This window comes from Crocodylus siamensis, chromosome 12, assembly GCF_052110815.1.
Source record: "Crocodylus siamensis isolate JL-2025a chromosome 12, ASM5211081v1, whole genome shotgun sequence".
Classification (NCBI taxonomy): domain Eukaryota; kingdom Metazoa; phylum Chordata; order Crocodylia; family Crocodylidae; genus Crocodylus; species Crocodylus siamensis.
This window is the reverse complement of record NC_143406.1, coordinates 38,149,202-38,171,837: the sequence shown is the minus strand read 5'-3', so window position 1 is coordinate 38,171,837 and position 22,636 is coordinate 38,149,202. Positions and strand designations below refer to the sequence as shown.

Sequence of the window (22,636 nt, the reverse complement as noted above, 5' to 3'; positions counted from 1 at the left end):
GCTGTGTAAGTCATGAGCAGATCTGACTGATGTGGCTAAATTGGCATTTTAGATTCTATTCCTATGCGTTTCCCCCCATACAGGAGACTTACACACATCATGCCCTGTATTTGGCCAAACATAGTAGCATGAAGCAGCTGCAAATCTCCATGATCAGCTGTTTCTACTCATGTAGAGGCTTTGTGTGAGAGGGTGGGAAAAGGCAGAAAAGGAGGGGAACAGTGCTGGGAATAAGCAAGGAATAAACCCATAAGAACAACGAATCACAAAAAAATTAATTCATGTAATGGGAAAATGATCTATAATCCTTGTTTAAACCATACTTAACACAATCTACTCTGTAGGCGATTTCTTGTTCTGCAACTTCCCATTCAAGTTGGTTTTTTAAGTTTTGCTGCTTCGGAACAGCTACGCTGAGGGCAGCAATGGAATGTGCAGGGAGGTTAAAGTGTTCTGCCTTTCTGTCTCCCTGGAGCTGATGTCGGTGTTCATTCATTCTTACACCCGTGGATTTACCCATCTGTCCGAGGGAGACAGCAGATGGACACTGTAAGCAGGTGTTGGCAGGTATGACATTAGTAGAAAAATGTAGTCATGCACAGAGCGTGACTACAGGGACTTTGCATCTGGTGCAGAAAAGGGTGCTGAGTCACTGATCACTATCAGCACATGTAACATGAAATATGGGAAGTGCAATGGGACTGCTTACCTCTACCTTGGGCATGTTGGGGCCAGCACTGATGCAGCCATGTTGACTATTACCTAGCCAGCCGTAGCTTGTATGCCAAACCCTTTTAAGGGAAGCCTGCCAGTGAGCAGCTGATGGGAGTCCCTGGGGCAGACCCTGCTGCTAGCTGGACGTACCTGGCTGGGCAGCCATGGATAGCCAGGTCTGAACCCCTGGACACCTTCATTTGGACACTTATTACAAACTAACAGAATGGCACCAACATTTTAGTCATCTAGACAGGGATTTTTGTCAGGAGCACGTCTAGATGCCCAAACTAAACAGAATGCCACCCTACTGCCTTAATGCAACTGTGGAAACATCTATGAAGTACTCTATTTTCCAATAATAAAATCTTACATTGTCTAATTATGGCTTTAAGGGACCTCAAAAATGTAATGAAATAAATGTAACACAGATGTTCACAAAAACAAAAACTTGAATGTTTTTACTTCATAGCAACCAAATAGGTCAAGCCACTTCCTCCTTCAAGCAATTCTCAAAGGACCACAAAACACATGGTTTTCTAGTGGGTTTTGTGTTTGTATCCCCACTCAGAGGAAATACTGCTGTCCAAAAATGTGCAGTACTCAGTTTTCCCATAAAATTTTTTGGAATTTAAAAGTTTTAATTAACGGCGTGCATTTAAAAGTAATTAATCAAATATGTTATACAATTTTGTTGTTTTGCTATATTTTTATTTTATAAAAGCAGCACAAGAATCAAATAACTGTTCCTTTAAAAAGCTACATTAAATGAATGCAAAGTGAAGCATTCATAATTCAGCAAGACCAAAGTGAAAGATTACCCACACTACACTGGTTCTGCTCTTGTGCATCTTTAATTACATGTTCACATGCTATTTATTCCTGCAGGACTCCTGACTCTTACAGTGCTTAACATAGATGGTACTCTATTAATCAGACAGCTGTTATATTTATTTTTATTCTCAATGTTCAGCATGTGCTGTGAATGAGGCACCCTTCAGACCGGCAAAGCCCTTTGATACATGCTTAAATATCTTGCTGAATCAAGAACTAAAGCAGGAAGGGGAATGAAGACAGATGCTTCATTCATTAATTACCATTACTTTCTAGCGTGAATGGTGTAGGACTTCCCAAAAACTCATCCACCACAAAACACTGACATTTATCGCCCAGTCAAATACAGAGATTGTATAGGGAAAGTAGTATGTAATCATGTAATGAAGTCAATACATTGAGCATGTGCACTCAAAATAGGAAACCTTAAGATTGGGGATGGGGCAAGTGGGTGTATGTCGGTGGGGTGGTTGGGGAGTGGGCGTGTGACGGGGGTAGCGAGGTATCTGTGTGCGGTGTGGGCATGGTGGGTGGGGTGTGCGGGTGAGGATGGGGGGTGTGGGAGGGAGTATGTGGAGGGGCAGGAGTGTGTGTGAGAGGCTGTTTGGGGGTTTGGAGAGGTGGTGTGTTTGGGGGTTTGGTGAGGTGGGGTGTGTGTGGATGGGGCGGGGGGTCCCTCAGAGTCCCTGGAATGTGCCAGTCCCTAGATCTGCATGTGATGGCAGGGACAGCCCCACCCAGCCTTATAACATGCAAGTCCCATGCTCCCACCGGAGTCCCTGGTCGCAAGTGGCGGTAGCATGCAGGGCCAGCCCAGTCCGGCCCCATAGTGCTCCCACTCAAGTCCCCAGCCACATGTGGTGGGAGGTGTGGGGCCAGCCCCACCCTGCCCCATAGTGCACGGTTCCTGCACTCCCACCTGAATCCCTAGCTGCACATGGTGACAGCGTGTGGGACCAGCCTGATCCAGCCCCATAGCACACAGCTCCTGTGCTCCTGCAGCATACAGGGCCAGCCCAGCCCAGCTCCACACTGCATGGCTCCCTGAGTTCCTGTCCCTTTCCCCCAGCAGGAGTCCCTGGTCCCAGCCTGGTGGGGCTCATACCTGCATTCCCACTCTTGCAGAGAGGTAGGAAACAGCCATGGGGTGGCCAGCAAAAGCCTCTGCCAGGCAAAGGCTTCTTGTCTCCACTGCCCCTTAGCTCAGAGCTGGGGGTGGGTCAGGCCAGGCTTGAGTCGGGGGGTGAGCTGCTTAGAAATCAGAGCTGCACCTCCTTCAGGGACCTGCTGGCTTGCAGAGGGGCAGCAAGGGCCAGGCTTACAGAGGGGCCCTGTGGACCAGACAGAATTGCCTGTCAGGCCAGATCCAGCCTGCAGGCCGTATTTTGCCTGCCCCTGGTCTAAGCGAACAATTTTTAGAGATGCATTGTAAGTAGATATGAGCAGACCAAGACTGCATTTGTCAAGGGCACACAATAGCCTATTGAGGAAACTGAGATGACAAGGGCCCAAATAGGCATTTCAGTTTTGTAAATGAATAGGAAAGACTATGCAATACAGGTGGTGTGCAGTGTGCAGAGACTCTGCAAGACAGAGTCTAGAGGCAAGAATCTTGAGTGCAACCCAAGCTGAAGATGAGACCTAGGTTTCTGGCCTGGGTGGCCAGCAGGATGGTAGCATGGACTATTCATCAAGCAAAGGAGTGGGTGGGAAGAAAATTAAGCACACTAAGCATGAGCTGATAAGTAGACACACGCAAAGAGGTATCGGTCCAACATTTTAAGTTTGACAGACAAGGAGCAAAGAGCAACTTCTGAGTTTAGAGTTGGTAGTTTAATTTTTAATTGTACATTATATTAGCCAGAGGTAAAGTGTAAAGGGAAAAGAAAATGAGGCTAAGAAAAAATTAGACTAAAAGCTCTGCAAACACCCACAGAAAGGGGGTGCGGGATGAGGATCCTCCAAAACACAAAGTAAACAGGCAGGAAGAGAACCAGGAGACAGATTCATAGAACCAAGGTAGGATATGGTTGACGCCTCTACACAAGACATTTACTGAGTTGACTAATCAGCTCTGCAGTAAACATCTTGGCATCTACACATGCAGCCCTATTAGGCCACAGGAAATTAATAAACTCCAATGAGTAGGTAGAGTTTTTTTGTGCACTGTAGGTGGCCTGCCCCTTCGTGCACAGCACCTTGACCACCCTTGTACTCCAGCGAGCCCCTCTGCAGCACACTGAGATGGTTTGGAATCGCCTTGGGCTGGTAGGCTGACCCCCCTGGGCCCCCTGCCAGCTGGGGATGCTCTGACCCAGCTCAACACACTGCGGTCCAGGGCACATGTGTAAACATGGCACCTAGGAGCAATAAACTCCAGCATGATACATATCGGAGTTTATTGTGTCACATTAATATGCAGGTGTAGATGCACCCTGTTTCAGAAAGAACATGATCAGTGGTGTTAAAGGCAATTCACGGATAAAGGAGGATGAAGATAAAGTACTGGACATGAACTTTGGCTAGCAAGTGATCATAGACTTAAACACAAACAGTTCCAGTGGCATGCAAGGTACAGAAGCCAGCTTGAAGATCTCCAGGCAAGGCTCATAAAGAGCATGTTTAACTTGGAGATGAAGCAGTAGCTAGAGATGCAAGTCAGGTCACGGATACGATTTAAGGTGAGAGAGACTAAAGTACATTTGCTTTATGAGGGAGAGCCAGGAAAGAGCTATAAGTTCAGGAGCAGAGTTAATGAATGGATAAGTGGGGGATTTCAAGAAATTAAATGGTGCCTGGAGCAAGTGGGGTTTTAAACGACAACAGCAGATACCAGTTCAGCAGGTTTGTAAGAGAAAAAGAGAAAACAAGCAGAAGTAAAGGGGAAGTCAATTTCCTTTCGTCAGCTTTCTCTTGCAAGAAATCTGCAAGATCCTCTGTAGAGAAAGGGAGGTAAGGTCTAAGATGAGTTTAAGAAATTCAATTTGTTGAACTACAGTGCGTATTCTGAAAAGATATCCCATTCCAGATCTCTGGCTGGTGTTGACTGTCATAATTCCACTGGTATTAAGTTATGGAGAATCTACCATAGCCCCAAGTTGTTCATAGAGTGAGCGTAAACTATCCATCGGAACATTTGTGCACTGTGAGTGGCCTTCTTTTTCTTTCTGGTCATCTACCTAGCCTTACCAGCACTTCACATACAGATAGTCTTTCTATTTCCCAGTAGCCTGGATTTATAGTGTGCATGTTTACATGTTTACATGTTTACAGGGCCTTAGGGCCCTGGAGGCACGGGTGAGGGAGCTCCAGGAGGAGGTTAACAGGCTGAGGGGAATCAGGGAGGCAGAGGAGGAAACTGACAGATATTTTCTTTCCCGGTAGGGTTATACGACCAAGGAGGATGCACCTCAAGATGAGCCCTCCACTGCTAAGTGACAGATGGTCACCCCCCACGCCAGGGCTGCTCGAGACACGGCAGCACCAGTTCCTCCAGTCCGGCTGGAGAACAGGTACGAAGCCCTGGCAGCCCTGGAGGAGGAGGAAGGAGAGGACGAAAGCGGGGAGGAGGCAACTCCACGCTCACCGCGTCCCATGCAAGCTGAAGGAGGCAAGAAGGCCAGGAGGAAGAAGCGTTGCGTGATCGTCATTGGTGACTCCATCCTGAGAGGTACAGAGGGCCCCATCTGTCACCGGGACCCCTCGGCACGCGAGGCATACTGCCGACCTGGAGCGAGGATTCAGGACGTGAAAGGGATGCTCCAGACCGTAATCCAGCCCACCAATTATTACCCCATGGTCCTAGTCCATGTGGGCACTAACGATGCGGCCAGGAGGAGCCCTGATCGCCTGATGGAGGATTACTGCGCTCTGGGGTGCGTGCTGAGGGAGATGGGCACACAGGTGGTTTTCTCTTCTACCTGCCAGTGAGTGGACGAGGCAGACGGCATGAAACGTGCATCGCGGAGACCAACTGGCGGCTACAGGAATGGTGCTTCAAGGAGGGCTTTGGCTTCCTCAGCCACAACCGGCACATCATGACGAGAGACATGCTGGGATGGGATGGGCTCCACCTGTCCCCTAAAGGTAAGCATGTTCTCTTCTAGGTTGGCGGACCTCCTCCGGCAGGCTTTAAACTAGGCTCGTCGGGGGAAGGGGAAGATGAGGGCGGAGGAAACATCAGACTGCCAGACCAAACAGCACCCACAACTATAGACCAGCCCAGCCCAGCCCAACGAGCGAAGCGAATAAACAGGTAAGAGATAGGGGCCAGGGTAACGCTGGGACTAGGGGGTCAGTACACACACCCACAGGAGGCCTCAAATGCCTCTACACAAACACTCGTAGTATGGGCAACAAGCAGGAGGAACTCACCCTCCTGCTGGCTGACACCAGCCCGGACGTAGTGGGGATTACGGAAACGTGGTGGGACGCAACGCATGATTGGGCGGTGAATGTCAAGGGCTATAGGCTATACAGGAGGGACAGGATAGGAAAGAGAGGTGGGGGCGTGGCACTCTATATTAAGGAGGAATACACTTCCTCGTTAATTAGCAAGGAGTCAGGGGAGGGCACTCTGAAGTGCTTTGGGTTAGAGTACAAGGCAGTCAAGGGGAAAGGGACTTAACGGTGGGAGTCTACTACAGACCTCCCAACCAGGGAGAGGAGCTTGACCAGGATTTCTTGGGTCAGCTCACAGAGGTAGTGAAGGCTAAGGATGTGGTAGTCATGGGGGACCTGAACTTCCCGGACATCTGCTGGGAAGAACAGTCAGCCAGGTCTGAACGCTCCCGTAGGTTCTTGGCCAGAGTGCAGGACCTCCATCTAACCCAGGAGGTGCACAGCCCCACAAGGAGAGACGCCTTGTTGGACCTAGTGCTGGCCACGGGTGATGACCTGGTGAGGGGGCTGCGGGTGCTCGACCACCTGGGCGACAGCGATCATCGCCTGCTGGAATTCACCATCCAGCGCAAGGTGGCAAGGGCATGCAGTAAGGCAGCGGCCCTAGATTTTAGAAGGGCAGACTTCAATGACCTAAGGAGGATAGTTGGAGAAGCACTGAGGTCCCAGAGGGGAGGGGAGCCAGGTGTCCAAGGAAAGTGGTCGCTCCTTAAGGAGACGATCCTCCAAGCCCAAAGGAAGGTAATCCCAGCGAGGATCAAAGGGAGCAGGAGAGCACACAAGCCTCCGTGGCTCACCAAAAGCATCCGGGAATGTCTCCTTGCTAAAAAGGAGGCTTACACCCAATGGAAAGAAGGGGTCATCACCAGGGAGGACTATTCTGTAGTTGCTCGGGGATGTAGGGGGGTAGTTAGGAAGACCAGAGCAGAGATGGAACTGGGACTAGCTTCCCAGATTAAGGACAATAAGAAGTCCTTTTTTAAATACGTAGGGGGTAAAAAGAAGGTCCCGGGTAATGTGGGGCCCTTGCAGGACGCGATGGGATATTTGGTCGTCACACCAGATGGCAAAGCTAACATGTTTAACGATTTCTTTGCCTCCATCTTCCTAAGTCGGGACCAGAACAGCCACCTCCTTGCTGGGCCCCCCTCGGGCCCCGGGGGAGGCACACCTGGGCCACGGGTTAGCGAGGATTTAGTTAGGGAGCTTCTGGAGGGGTTGGACGTATTCAAGTCAGCCGGTCCGGACGATCTCCACCCTAGAGTTCTAAAGGAACTGGCCGAGGTCATTGCAAGTCCCCTGGCACAACTTTACGAGCACTCATGGTGCTCTGGTGACTGGAAGAGGGCCAACGTGGTCCCCATCTTCAAAAAAGGCAGGAAGGAGGACCCGGGAAACTATAGGCCGGTTAGTCTTACCTCGATCCTAGGCAAGCTGTTCGAGAAAATTATGCTGGCACACATCCAGGAGGGGCCAGCAGGGGCCTGCATGCTTAGGGGCAACCAACATGGATTCATCAGTGGCAGGTCCTGCCAGACCAACCTGGTGGCCTTTTACAATCAGATCACCAGATCATTAGATGCAGGGGTAGCAGTGGACATAGTCTTCCTGGACTTCCAGAAGGCTTTTGACACTGTCTCTCACCCTGTTCTCATTAAGAAACTAGGGGGCTGTGGTATAGACACCCACACAGTCAAATGGGTCGCCAACTGGCTGGAGGGCCACACCCAGAGGGTGGTAGTAGATGGGTCCTTCTCAACCTGGAAGGACGTGGACAGTGGGGTTCCGCAGGGCTCGGTCCTCGGGCATGCACTGTTCAACTTCTTCATCAGTGATTTGGATGAGGGGGTAAAAAGCACCCTGTTCAAATTTGCTGATGACACTAAGATGTGGGGGAACGTGGGCACACTGGAAGGATGCAACAGGCTACAATCAGACCTAAACAGGTTACAAGGGTGGGCGGATGAGAACAGGATGGGTTTCAACACAGACAAGTGCAAGGTGATGCACCTCGGGAGGAACAACCAGCACCATACCTACAGGTTAGGGAACTCCCCTCTTGTCAGCACGGAGGCAGAAAGGGATCTGGGGGTCATCACTGACTCCAAGATGAACATGGCCCGGCAGTGTGGGGATGCAGTCAGGAAGGCCAACCGCACCTTGTCATGCATCCACAGATGCATCTCGAGCAGGTCCAAGGAGGTGATCCTCCCCCTCTATGCGGCACTGGTCAGGTCGCAGCTGGAGTACTGCATCCAGTTCTGGGCGCCACACTTCAAGAGGGATGTGGACAGCATGGAGAGGGTCCAGAGGAGGGCCACTCATATGATCAGGGGACAACAGGGCAGGCCCTATGAGGAGAGGCTACGGGACCTGAACCTGTTCAGCCTCCAAAAGAGAAGGCTGAGGGGGACTCTTGTGGCCTGTTATAAACTAGTCAGGGGGGATCAGCAGGCATTGGGGGAGTCACTGTTCCCCCAAGCACCGCCAGGAGTGACCAGGAATAACGGTCACAAGCTGGCAGAGGGTAGGTTTAGGTTAGATATCAGGAAGCGCTACTTCACAGTCAGGGCGGCTAGGGTCTGGAATCAACTTCCAAGAGAAGTGGTACAGGCTTCTCCCCTGGGGGTGTTTAAGAGGAGGTTAGATGCACATCTTGCTGGGGTAGTTTGACCCCAGTACTCCTTCCTGCCATGGCAGGGGGTCAGACTAGATGATCTGCTCAGGTCCCTTCTGACCCTAGAAACTATGAAACTATATGGAGACTGAGCACACATGGTGCACTATACAGTAGCTGCTTAATGTGCCTGGCTACACACACAGCCTTTTTGCTGGTATGTAGTTAGCTCAAACCCACAACTAGCAAGTATTAAGCTTCAGGAGGAGGGAGGAGACAGAAGGCTTTCACAGAAGGCTTTTGGCTGTTATAGCTGAGTGGTTAGGGCATTTTCCCACTCCCCACAAGGAAACCAGAGACCTGAGTTCTACATGCCCTTTGCCCAGAAGGGGTTTGAATCTGAGCCTCTCTAGCCACCATGCCACTGATCAGGCTTAATTAAAACCTTCCTCTCATGTTCCTTTTGAAGCTTGGCCCTGGGCAGCCATGAGCAAAAGATACATAGAAAGTATGTGGCACCTGGAGGAAAAGAACAAATCGGAGGGTGTGTAGCTTAACGAAGCGACTGCTAGGCTAGAAGCAAAGGAGACTTCAGTTTGATCCTGGAGCCTTGTCCACAGTGAGGCAAGAATTGTCCCACATTCATTTTTGTTCCCTAATGACTACATGAAATACAAGGGGAAGAGATTCAGTCACAAAATGAATGCTAGCAAGTGTCTGATCTGTAGCATGATGGCTAGAGTGTTATGCTATGAAGTTAAAGAAACCTAGGTTCAAACCCCCTCTGGGTGAGGCCTTAGCATTCATGTCTCTGGTGTTCCAAACAAGTAGCATAGCTCCTCAGCCACTGGGACCAGAATAAAGTGGGCTTTCTTCACTGCCTAGCTATGTGATAACATAGCCAAATACACTAGCTACCTGTACCTAAGGGCTAAAAACACTATACAGACAACTAAAAGGAAAAAGAATTAACTTCTACCAGATTTAATTCCCAACACCTTGATTTTGTTATGCCTTTGAGAAATTAAAGAAGTATCAAGTATCTCCGCCCTACCTAGCTGCTTATAAACTGTATTTCTGTGATATCTTTGACAAGAGAACAGAGTGAGTTCTTGGTGTTTTTCACTATAAAATGTAATTTCCAGGCCTCAGAATTCTTGTTGCTCTTTTCGGAATGCACTCCAAGTTTTCAACATCCTTTTGGAAGTGTTGCGACTTGGACACAATCTTCCAGCAGCAAGCTTACCAATAGTATATGCAAAAGCAATACCAAGCCCTTACTTGATATTCTTCAGTTTGTCCAGTCAAGTATCATTTTAGCCATTTTAAACAACAGTCCTACGTTAAAGCCCATAATCAGCTGGTTGTCTACTATGATTCCCAGTCACACACAAGTCCTTTTTCCTAGATGTATAACCTTGCATTTCTTTATTATTACAGATTTCACTGCAAAAGCATACAATAACATCCAAGTATTTGTGTCTATGTATTGACACCATAGAAAGTTTAAACCTGACCAGTAATGTCTTATGTTTTCTTCAAGATGTTTGTTAAAAACATTGATTACCACTGGGCTAGGAATTAATTCTTATCAGGCTCTGTTAGCAACACCCCCCCCCACCTAAGGATTCCCATTAAAGGTTACATTTCAAAATACGTTAGCCAGACTTTTTCATTGTAATACATTCCATATTGATTTCACAGCGCTTTTAATCTAAATCGCATATAACAAGGTAATATAAGTACACCGCTGTCAGTTATTTGACACTACTATAGCTACTACAGTTACTCTTGCAACCAATTTGCAATTTCAAAGAACAGGATTGATTTAGCCAAACAAACCAAGCTGCTTGGCATTAATTACACTTCCATACTTTATTGATCAGCTACTTCTTTATTTTCCCAAGGATCAATGTCAGGCTAACCGGTCTACATATTATACACATTCTATTTACACTTTTTTTAATTATTGGCACAATATTAGCTTTCTTCCTTTGAAATTTCCATGGAATTTCATTAAAAATTAACAGCAATTCTCCAGAGTACCTCTTGGCCAACTCTATAACTATGAATGCAACTATGAAATTAAACTTATTTAACAGATGCTATTTGACAGCCTCTTTCATTACTGTTGCTATATGGAGCGCACCATGCCAGTTTTCATTCCCAATACAGAACAAAAACATACATACATGGATATAGTGAATGTGCAATTCACATGGATTTTTCAGTGCACAGTCTTTCTATGTGCCTGTTGAAGGCAAAAAGATAGCTACAGGACATAGAAGGTTGACCTGAGTCTCAGGTTACTTACTGCTAACTCGCACACTTCTTAATGGGTTTTTTTTAGACATTTACTTAACTTTTTCAGAAAGTTGGCTTAAGTATTCAATTTACCATCCTTTAACCTACAAATATACCACTGTACTTCTCTATCAGAGCCAAATGTAAACCAATTTGCTAAATCTACTTGGTCAGGAAAGCTATTCTGTGGCCTGTGTGAAATGAACTGGTGGTTTCAGTCTAGTTCCTGGTGGACAGGTGCCCACACCACAGAAACCAACATTGCACTTGGCACCATTGTTGCCAGTTTCAGCAAAGAGGCCAAAGATCAAGAATCTGGAGACTGAGTTACTCTCTTACCCAAACAGACGTCTCAAAGTTCAAAACAAAAGGACACAGCTGGGGAACCATGTGGGGAAACTCACATAGTCAGGAGCACAAACTGTGGCCCTTTTCTTTTTCTTTTTTTCCCCAGAAGGAGGATTTGCATTCCTTTACATGTTAATTCCATGAAAGGACATTAATTAAGTTAAACACATACATGTAAAAACAAAAGCCATACTCATTACTAGAGACTGATGATGAATGCTAGATCTTGCCGTCTTCACAAGCTGAACCATCACTAATCTGAACAAGGAGAACATGAAGCAACTGTATGACTGGATTCAAAACTCAGGAAAATTAAGTAATTACAATAGCAGGACTAAAGCTGGTAGTCCATATAACTGGAGTCATACTCTGTCATAATTTTTTATTCATAATTATTTTTAATAATTTAATAATAATTTCAAATAATGAAAGAAATCTCAAGATTACTTACAATTTATGTGTATATAGAAAACAACACCTGGTACTCACCGTAATACTCAGAGCAACAACCTCAGTCAGATACCTGACTGCACTTGACTGAAATTAAGATAGGATTAATTATCATATTACTGCACGATATACATCATTAGTAATTAATATGACAGAAGCCTAAGTCACTAAAAATATAATTTCAAACCAACTGGGTAGGAACAGGGAGAGGAAGGAGATTAGGATTATCTTCCAATATGTGTGGTACAAAGATCCTTGTAATTAGAACACAACAGAAGATTGAACAAATAGTAATTAATTTGGATCATATCCTAACCCTGGCTCATGCAAAAAGACCCTACTGAAATCAAATCAAAGCACCAAAATAGTTTTGTATGAAACCAGAAAGTATAATATTGACATTTTTACCCACATTTAAACTACATGGAGAAAAAACAATAATAAACAACAAGGAGCATGTCCTGAATTAGCATCAGCTCCTCCATCAAATCTCCTTAAAATAATAACTTCTAACCTTTTATCCACAGATCTTAAAGCATTTTACAAAATGGTCTAAGGACACACGCAGAGCTACCTCCACTGTATAGATAAGGAACCCAAGGTAAAGAAGGTGAACCAAGTTCACAGCAAGCCAGTGACATAAAAAATGTGTCTTCTGGAACCCAGTCTAAGGTCCTAACCATTCAGTCACTCTCTCCAGTTCACCTACTTTGTGAATTTAATACACAGTTTGTGGGTCTTCCAGGCAAGACTACTGTTAACTCAGCATAAAGCTGACTAGATTTCACAACAACTCTTTACTTTTCACCTGCATTCTACTGACATAAGAAAACCATTAATTTTATTCTTTGTCATTCCCAAAACTGAGTTATTTTAAAATAAGTGAGTTTATCATATTGTATTAGTATCGGTCTTGTTGGTATTGGTATTGATATTGTAAGGTACTGATCATGCAAGAAAAGACCTAATGCTGTTTTTCTTGTGATTTTTTAACTTAATTTTCCCAGGAAGCTAATGTAACTGTTCACAAACTTATTGTAAAACCTCAGCCATTTCATTAACTTAGTCTATAATCTAATGAAGACAACCAAAGGATGGTAACTGTATAGTCAACTAGATTTTTTTTTATTATTTATTAAAGACGTGACAAGTTATCTAGGAGAAAAAACTGAATGTGACTGCTTTGGTGACCAATACATACATTTTGAGGTCCCAATCTTTACAAAACTGTTAATTGTTTCAAAGTCAATGGACTTAGTGGGAGATGGGGATGCTCAGAACCTCGAAAAGGGGCTGTCTCCATATAACAGAATTGGACTCAAGGGTTAAGAAACCAATTTTTCATTTGGTCCACAGTACTGAAGTAGTCTTTTGAGCTGAGCCAAACTTATACAAAGGAAAGATATCAAGTTAATTATATTCAATATCAATAAGCATTTTAATACAACCTCAGTACAGGTGAAAATTCAGTCATATAGTATAAGCGTACTAATTTTTTTGAACAGAAAGATTTTATTTACTATTATTTCTACTGTTCACTATTAGAATGTTTGTTATTAGCAATTTTCAAAGTAAATATAAATCTGCACTTTTAATGCATTTTTTGCTTTTTCATTTTTAAGGAAAGTTAAATCCATTGTTGACAAAACAAGTAAGAGAAATAACTGATGAGAATATTCATGTTTGCAGACACTGTTTGTAGGATGGTTTTCTGTGATGCTACTGATTCAAGATATTTTTTTCCCCACTTATCAAAACAGTCTCTGTACCTACTTGATTCCAGATCCTATTACCTTTACGGTGCATCTACATGTGCATTTAAGCACGACAAAATTCAAAGAGGATTAAGCTAATGCACGTTAAGTCATTTTTGGCATGTGTCTACAGATGCAAGGACTTGGCACTACAGTTGGTGCATTTGGCACTAAAGTTAGTGCCATGCCCCTGCAACCCTGCCATGTGCCCCTAGTGGCTGGGCAGCCCCGGCACTAAAGTTAGTGCCAGGTTGTGTCTACACGTGCTACACTGTGCTTTAACTAATCGCACCTAAATTTGATACCTACATTTGCAGGTATCAAATTTAGGTCTGATTAGCCTAATTTTGCCATTTTTAATGGGCATTAAGGGCATGCACATGTAGACACATGTCTAATGCGCATTAACATGTCTCATGCAGACATGTCCATAGTGCTGAAGTATTAATCATACTGCTTTTAACGACTGCTTCACATATTTATAAAGAAACAAAAACATTCATTCCTACCAGATGATGGTTGTTAATCAAGAGTTCTAACTAAACTAAACTACTTCATCTTGGAATACCACCACTGATCTGGACTACACCTAGGTAGCATCTTTTTTGCTGTTACTATTCAAGATCTGACGGTTCACACAAAAGCCAAACACACAGAATGCAGTGAAATGAAATAGAAACCCTGCAAATCTGGTTTGAGGTTTCTTAAATTGTGTTGGTGCACAGTCTTAAGCCCTGAAAGACAGCAGCTGTATTAAAGGATGCTGCAAAACCTTTGTCACTATTTTCTAAAAGGTGTATTTGGAAACACCAGCATACTGTGTCTGGAAATCATCTACCCTGTTTAAACTGGAAGAACCACTCGGTGATTACCATCGCTTCTACACTAGGATGACACACACAAACACGAAGCTGTTGCGGAACATAATTATCCTCTTGACTGTACATTTGCTGCAAGGTACACATCGTTTCTGACGGGAGCAGCAGATGCCTAGAGAGAGCGCAAGGGTTTCATTGTGAGAACAAGCGCGCCCGGCTGTCAGCGTGACACTGCGGGGGCAAGTTGACTGTGCCGCTCGGCCATCTGTAAATAAACACACCAACTACTACTGTCCCTCTGCTTGTACCCAACACAGGCTGCCTCTCTTCCTTTCTTCAGGCTCTTTCTAACACCAGCACTTTTCTTTCCCAGCACTTCCCTGAGCAAACGTGGCTTCATTTTTTCCCCCTCCCTCAGAAATGCCTCACCCTTGTGGGGGGGGCGAGGGACTCAAGGGGGGGTACAGAGCCTCCAGCCGTCCCCGGCCCAGCCAACCCCGCACCCGCGCTGGCAGGAGCCGCCACTCGGGACCCCCTGCCACGAGCAGCGACCCCGTCTCCTCCCACAGCGCTTCGCCGCTTCGTGCCCACAGCGACGCTGGGAGACGCGTGAGGGGAGCCGGGGGCGGCAGCTGAGGGAGACCGTGTGCAGGGGAGGCACAAGGGCAGGCAGGGCTCGCGGCAGGCGGTGGCATGGGTGAGGAGAGGGCCCCGTCCCCTGCCCGCGGCCTGCACCCCGGCCCGGCCCCGCCACTCACCGCCTCCTCCGCCGCCCTCCTCGTCCATGCCGGGCGCTGAGTCCCTCGGCGCCGTCCGCCGTTCGCCGCCCGCCGCCAGCGACAGCCCCAGCCCCAGCCGCCGCCCCGCGATCCGCCCCCGCCCTCATGTGACCGCGCGGGGAGGGACCGAGCCGCAACTCCTGGCGCCACCGGGCGGCCCGAGACACCCGGGACACGGGCACCGCCACCGCGCCACGTTGTGTCAGCCCCGAGCGAATAGATCCGTGTGGCGCCGCGTCTGCACACAGGCGCCCGGCCCTGCGCCGCCGAGGCAGGGCCCGGCCCTGGGCCGCGCACATGAGCCGAGGGGCCGCGAGGGGCAGCGGGGCTGTGGGGGAGGTTGCTGGGCTTGTTGGGAGCGGGCCTGCGGGCAGGAGGGCTGCAGAGTAGGGGCTGGGGGGCCACTTGCCAGGGGATGGGGCCTGCGCTGGGTATCGTGCTCCTTGCCGGTTCTTCCCTGGGTTTTACTGCTCGCCACAGACCCAACTGGGAAAATGGGCAACTTGGCCTGGGCAACTTGGCCGGCAGTGCAGTGGCCCGCGAGCCATAGCTACAGGCATTAGAGATGCAGGTGCATGTGCGCCCCCTGAGATTGGCGGCACACCCCTTCCGGTCGTGGCCCGACACCTCACACCCCTTGCCATCCACACCACAAGTGGCATCTGTGGGAGGTCAGGTCTCACCACCTTCCCTGCCGCTGACACCACCACAACCACCTGCATGCAGGAGCTCCCCATTGCCGACACCGCTGGTGGTCACCATGCCCCCTCAGCCTCTGGGGGCATGCGTCGTTCAAGGCTGCTTAACGCTGTTTCACTTAGCGCTATTTCACTATAACGCTCATTTTAAACTGATACCTGATTTCACTTAGCGTTCAGCAAGTTCCATCATAATGCTTGTGGTCACCATCTTTGGTCATTAAAAACAATTGTGGTCTCTGTCTTGGGTCATCAAATACTTTAGGTTTCACTTAACACTTGGTTTTTCAGGAACCAATTAAAAGTGCTAAGCACGGGGGACATACTCACCTCAGAATGGAGCTTTTATGGGATTTGTCAGGCCCATCATGCCGCTTTCAGGACCTCAGACCTTTTGAAGGAGCTGGGGTGACAGTATCCAAACCCACACTGGTGAACAAAAGCATCCACACAATAGAGAATAGAATATAGTGTCTTTTTTTTTTTTACTTTTAATCATTTGATATCATTATTTTATACAGAGAAGAAAGTATGAGAAGAAAGGGGTCAGCAATGAGGAGTAGGCGTTACTTAATTTTCCTACAATGCCACTATAATTATTTTCTATTATAAATTATTTCCTATAACATAGGAAAATTAACTTACATTAACATGACCTGCTGTTGATCACGTTAGAGCACAGGAAGTTGTATCAGTGCCACCCATCTTATAACACAACTGCTTAGAGGTGGTAATTATGGTATAATCAGTTTTGCTGAGACTCAGGTTAGGTACAGACATTCAAAAAAGTCCAAGGCGGAATTGGTCTAAGTTACGCAGTTTTCTGTAAGCAGCTTAGTTTAGATCAGTAGCAAACAGAACATGTTTGCCCTTTGGTGGGAGGGGCAAATCTTAGATCTGGTTCTGCCATTTTTAAACCCGTCTATGTGGCAGAATTTCTGTTCTGTTACAGGTATAGACCAGTTTCTCATGACTTATGCTATTGAAGTGTAATGTCTGTACCTGTCCCTAGTGTTTGGCTCTAGTAACCTCTGCACAGGAAACTTTTTTGTTCTCTGAGAAATCATGTAAATCTCATCTACCCTTTAAAATAGTCCTCTTATTTTATTTTCTTAATTAAATTGTATTACGTGTATTTATTACCTTGCACATAGACACAATAACATGATTATACAGTGCAGTAGTAGAAGGAAGGAGATATTTAAAAGGTGCATATTTAACAATATAGTAATAAGAAGGTAATAAGAGCAAAATTGAAAGATTGAATGCAAGGAGGAACTGAGGATAGGCTTTGAACATTTTGAAAGGTGGGCAAGCTATGTTAATTTACCCACATTAGAATCTTGCTGTGGAAACTATTAAGATTACTCAATTTGTTTTTGACTATACACAGATTATTGGCTTTTTATTTCACCTCTATTGCAGTGCCTGCCTAGATGCATTATCTCATATTACTGCTTTTTTGTCACTATTTTTTTCCTATGTGCTTTTTCAGTTGAACTTAAAATTATTATTCCTTTTTGTTCCAAGTTAAACTCCAATGCAAAAAAAAATGTAGGAAAAAGCAAACCACAACAGAGTCCTCCTCCAACTCATTGAATGGAAAAACTCCCATTGACTTCAATGGTGCAAATAGCAACTGAAAAATGTATTTTCCATTAGTAAGTGCTTAGATACTATAGTAAAGAGATGTTTTGCAATTAGTTAGGGCTAGAAATCAAAGTTTGTACTGTATAAAATTCCCTGACTTCAGTTCAAGTTCTACTTACAAGATTATTCCATTTAATCTTTACATACTAGTGAGTGAGTGAGTGAATGAGTGAGAGAGAGAGAGAGAGAGAGTGTGTGTCTGTGTGTCTGTGTGTGTGGCAGAATGTATTAAGATCAAACCCTTTGCTTCTCTACCTTACCTTCTGTATGTGTCAAATGGGATTCATACTGCTCAGCTGTAATGTACCTTTTAGTCCTTTTTTTGTTCCGCTATATACCTGTTTTCTCCAACTGTCATTTTCATCTTTGTATCATTTTACCCACAGAGATGAGTACCTCTTTAATATCGACTTTATATTCAAAATTAATTATTCTGCAAATAGAACAGGATCAGGTTTCTCTTCTGGAGCCCTGGTGAGTATTATATTTTGGACCCTGGTTTGCCAGGTGCACTGTTTCCCTTCACATTGTATTGTTGTTTTAAATCAGCTTTCTAAAGGCTGCGTGATCTTTATACTTTCCTCTATCAAGTTATGTCTGATTTTTCTCACATTTTCATGTTTAATTTTGGATTCAGACATGTTATATGTTATGCTCTTAGAATTTCAGAACCTGCTATTTAGTGTAAAAAAATACTATCTTTTATTGAATTGCCTAATCTTTAGGACAGCTAAAAATCTTCCAGGAACTTTGGAGTTCGCACAGTTAGTCTTATTAATTGTTGACAGACAGGTATTTGCTGGGTTTGAGGCAATCCAGTTTGTCTTATTTTCTTTTTTAGGTTTGGTTCAATTTTGTCTTTTTTGTTCATTCATCACCACTATTTTCCTTAACAATTTTCATTAAATAGTAATTTGCCATCTAATATTTTTTCCATTATGGGCCAGGTGTTACTTGATGTGATACTCCCAGTTGGAGAGCTAATATGCGACACATGCACCATTTACACCATAGAATAATAGAGAACTTGGACTTCAAGAAGTCATCCAGTTCAGTGGAGACCAACCATTTTGGCAGGCATAACACAACTTAGCCCTACACCCTTCCCCACGTGCCACTCCAATCCCCTTCCTCTGTTCAATTTGCTGCTCTACTTTCTGCTTCCTGTCCTGTGGTTCCTGCCTGATCTCCTGTTTTGCCTTATGCTCCCTGCCCTATCTGCTGCTGTGCTGGCTCTCCCTTCCCAAATCTGCTACATGCCACACATACAGGCTGCCTGCGCCACTTTTGGCACTTGTGCCACAGGTTGGCCACCTCTGATCTAGTCCTACCCGCTCCTAAAGGTAGGATCATTCCCATCAAAACTTATACAAGTGTTTGTCTGACCTATCCCCTAAAACTGCATAAACAACCTTCTTGCACAACTACCAAGCACAATGCCCAAAAAACATTTAAAAAAAACCCCACATAGTAACTTGCTACTGGTAAAGCAGTGGAATGAGGTCTCTATTAATGTTCTGGCACCATGAACGCTGCATGCGCCTGGCGGCTGGGGAGGCACAGTAAGCTCCTGCAGGCGGCAGCAGGAACATGGCAGCAGCAAGTGGGGAGCTTCTGCAAGCAGCCGTGGTGCTGTCAGTGGCAAGGGAGATGGGTAGAGAGTGCCAACCAGCGGTCACCAATCACCTGCAGACACTGCCAGCAGCAGTGGCCAGTGGCCAGCATGGACCACCTGCAGGCAGTGTCAGCAGTCGGGGGCAGTGGCGAGTGGCCACCACCTGCAGGTGCTGCTGGCAGTATCGGCAATGCCTTTTTGCAAGGGGTGCGCTGCCACACTCACTCCGCTCCCGCACCCCCTATGCATCACCAGTGCCTGGTACTGCAAGGACAGGAAGCAGTTTGTTAAAGTAAGTTTGATGGATCCAAAGAAGACCATGTCCCCCACTACAGAGGAAGGCCATCTATGCTGATACGACCATGGGGATGGGGCGGGGGGATTCCTCCCTGTTCCCAAATGTAGTGGCTGGACTGACCCTGAGTGGAGGAGCAGGACCTTAGCCAAGAACCTACACCTTTTCTAAATCCCAGCAGGAGCGTTGGCATATCTCAGTCAAAATGGTGCGTGACCATCAAACTGGAGTTAACTAGCTGAACAGGCTGGATATTAAACTAGAATATCAAAGAAAGAATAACAAAAAAGATACTAGTGAATAAAAATACATTTTCCCTTTTATTTTTTTATCAAATGTAGAAGTAAAAATGTCCTGGTAGGTAAACATACCTTACCTCTGCAAGGGTCGTTTCCATTTTCCCTTCTTACTATTTAATAATAATTGAAAACTCTGTCAAACATTCTACAATGCAAAACAAAGATGAACAAGATTAACGTTATTTTGATAAGCTTCCTCTTCTGGTTGCTTATCAGTTTCCATTTTATACTGTTAAATTTTTGTAAATAGTGTGACTCTAATCAAAGGCATGAGCTGTAGAAACATTTATAAAAATGGATAGCAAGAGGAAACTAAGTGATCATTAGACTAAAGGAGTTGAATATATTCAGGATTGTACTTTCCTTACCAAAAAGAAACCAGATATTTCCTATTGTGGCATTGGAATTACTTTAGTATCAGAAACAGGGATTTGGGAAGAATGGGAAGAATCCTGCAAAGCTTATTCAAGAAGGTAGTTCTGTCTTGCACAAATTGTCCTATTGCATGTGTACTCAGATGAGACATTCATTTGCCAGACTTGAGTCTTATATATACACCAATTTCCATTTAAGTCAATATAAGTTTTATCATTAATATGTAAGGAATTGTTTCATCCCAGTGAATATAAGTGTTTAGGTAAACTGGAACTATTGGATTTTTTAGTCAAGTTATTCATAAGATTTGACAAGTCACACAAACAGTTTAATATTATTTTAATATGTTACTCTTATTAGAAATAATAATGCTATTGTGTTAAAGAATCTTTCTGTCTTAGGTTGAAAGAAGCAAAGAGCTTCATATAATGATAAAAAGAAGCAGCAGCTGGTAAATTCCAGACAGTAATATCTTATCTCATCGTAATCCGTCTTTTTTTTTTTTTAAGATTTCTTCATCAGTACTTGTACTATCTGTTATTTATGAACCCCTGAGGCAAACTGGGTCACTTCCTCTGTCTGGCAGCTGGGTTTTAGTACTAGATTGTTTATTAGCATTCTTATGCTATAAACATGCATTATATTTAGTCTAGGTTGCAAAACTGTATCTACAGAAAATCCTGTTTGCTGGTTGTCATTTCATTCAAATAGATATTTCATACAATTCTTTTTGCTGCTGAGGCAAACACTACAGGCTTAACAAACCAGCCACCATTTCTGAGTTGTGTTTGCTTGATATATAATGTATAGCTACAAAGCTGTTTGATTTTAAATAGTAAAACATATTTCTAGACTTTCAGAAGTAAAGGAGCTGTACTAAACATGATCGTCACCTAAGGACTTTGGCCATTATTCTTTCCAGAGGCACTTTGTTAATCAGATGCCATGGCTTTCTTCTTTATGGCTTATTTCAAATACAGATTCTCAACATATTTTGGTCTTTTTTTAAGACTGACATAAGTATGTGAGGGGTGAATATATTGTCATGTACCACAATTTTACAGCTTTAGATGTCCAACTCTGGGAGTGCTTCTAGTATCTAACAATAGTAAACTTGCCAGTGCTTCACTGACTAAAGTATATCAGAATGTCCCAATAAGGAAAACAAACCAAATAAAGAAGGATAGAGTTCTCCACTTAACCTGAAATGCTATCCTCTGAAATATACTCTGCATTACAGCATACTATGAATTAGTTCTGCCTTTATTAATTATGCATACATGCCATACATACATGAGATGCTCTTCAGTGGCAGTATTGTACCTAAAAAACATCAGCCAACAAAGAAGGACCTCGATATAAAGGACAGAAACCAATACAAAACAAGAAAGTAGATGGTCTCTTGCATTTGGACTGATTCATAAGTAGTTTGTAAGGATTTTATGACAGAGGAGGATGAAAAAACTTCGCATACATTAAGTGGAAGCCTGTTCCAAGAATTCAGGGTGGAGTAGGAGACATGAAAGAGAGAACAAATAATAGATACAAAAAGGGTGGATGGCAGTGACGCTTGGCAGTGAATGATAGTGCTGGAGGAGATGAGGGTGTGAGCTGAGTGACGGATTATTCAGCACAAATTCATTTTTGTTTACTATATTTTATAGATTTTTAATTTTTGAAAAATGTCCTTACTGATGTGGGTTAAATTTTATTCTAAAAATGTTGTCAGTCATAAGCTGATTTTTCCTTTCCAATAGTTTAAAATGGGTTCCCAACCACTGGGCTGCTGCGGGTTGGCTGCCAGACTGTGGCTTCCGCTGCCGGCAATCATGTATACTGTGCAGGGTTAAAACTGGGCAGCGGGGCAGCCCTGAGAAGGAGGCAACCAGCTTTGTGCCCTTCATCCCACACCCGCCACCATGGCCGCACCTGCCAAGGTGCTGCACATGCACCAGGTACCAGGGCCCATGCCAGGCTAGGCAGGACTCCTGTCTCCACCCATGGTTAGGGGTGGGGAGATGCAGATGGGAAATTCGTGAGGTAAAGGACAGGAAGGAAGTTCTGCTGCTTGCTCCTAGGAAAGGCAGCAGAGCCCCTTCTTTCCGGGCAGCCCCAGCTGGGTCCCCCTGGGCCATCACCTGTGCAGCTGCCTCCCCTGCAGGATCCTATGGTGCCCCAACTCAGTCTGATCCATGCAACACTGCCTCCCCCCAGTTAAATTTAAATATGTCAATTACATTTGAATATGGAAAATAGATATTTTGCTGGTCCACAGTATAAAAAAGTTGGGAACCCCTAGTTTAAAAAACCATAAAGTGAAAAGACCAGTAGAAGCATGGCATTTGGCCTTGAAAGTGATCAAAGTTTGATCTTTAACTGCCAATTATGCAGCAGTTAGTTGCCACAATGACAAGGACTATCACTGACTAAATTTCTTAGTGAGCTTTTGTGATAGGGGCAATACCCCGAAGGAGAACTCATCTCAAAGGAAGAGCTCCTGAGCTGGTGGGATGCGATGGAAACCAGAAGTCCAGTGGGAGCAAAGCCATGGCAGAGAAAAATGCTACAGCAACAAAAGAAGGAAAAAAAAAAAAGAAAAGACAACTGGTCCAGGAAGAGCCAGGGTCAGTTCCAGCCCCGGCGTGGACCTGTTTTGTGGCAGCATGCCAGTGCCGATTTGCTGCC

The 22,636-nt window shown here is 45.1% G+C and overlaps 1 protein-coding gene across 2 annotated transcripts in view; it reads right to left on the bottom strand.

The window, feature by feature from the left end:
• Positions 1-15,291, bottom strand: part of CYTH3 (cytohesin 3) — a 105,544-nt gene extending 90,253 nt beyond the window's left edge. Inside the window, exon 1 of one of the 2 annotated variants that reach the window (XM_090024629.1) lies at positions 14,999-15,291. In XM_090024629.1, the coding sequence (XP_089880755.1) occupies positions 14,999-15,026 (28 nt within the window). In that variant the 5' untranslated portion in view covers positions 15,027-15,291. The remainder of the gene's footprint in view (positions 1-14,998) is intronic. The other variant, XM_090024630.1, reaches the window with a different exon arrangement.
• Between the last annotated feature and the right edge of the window lie 7,345 nt (positions 15,292-22,636).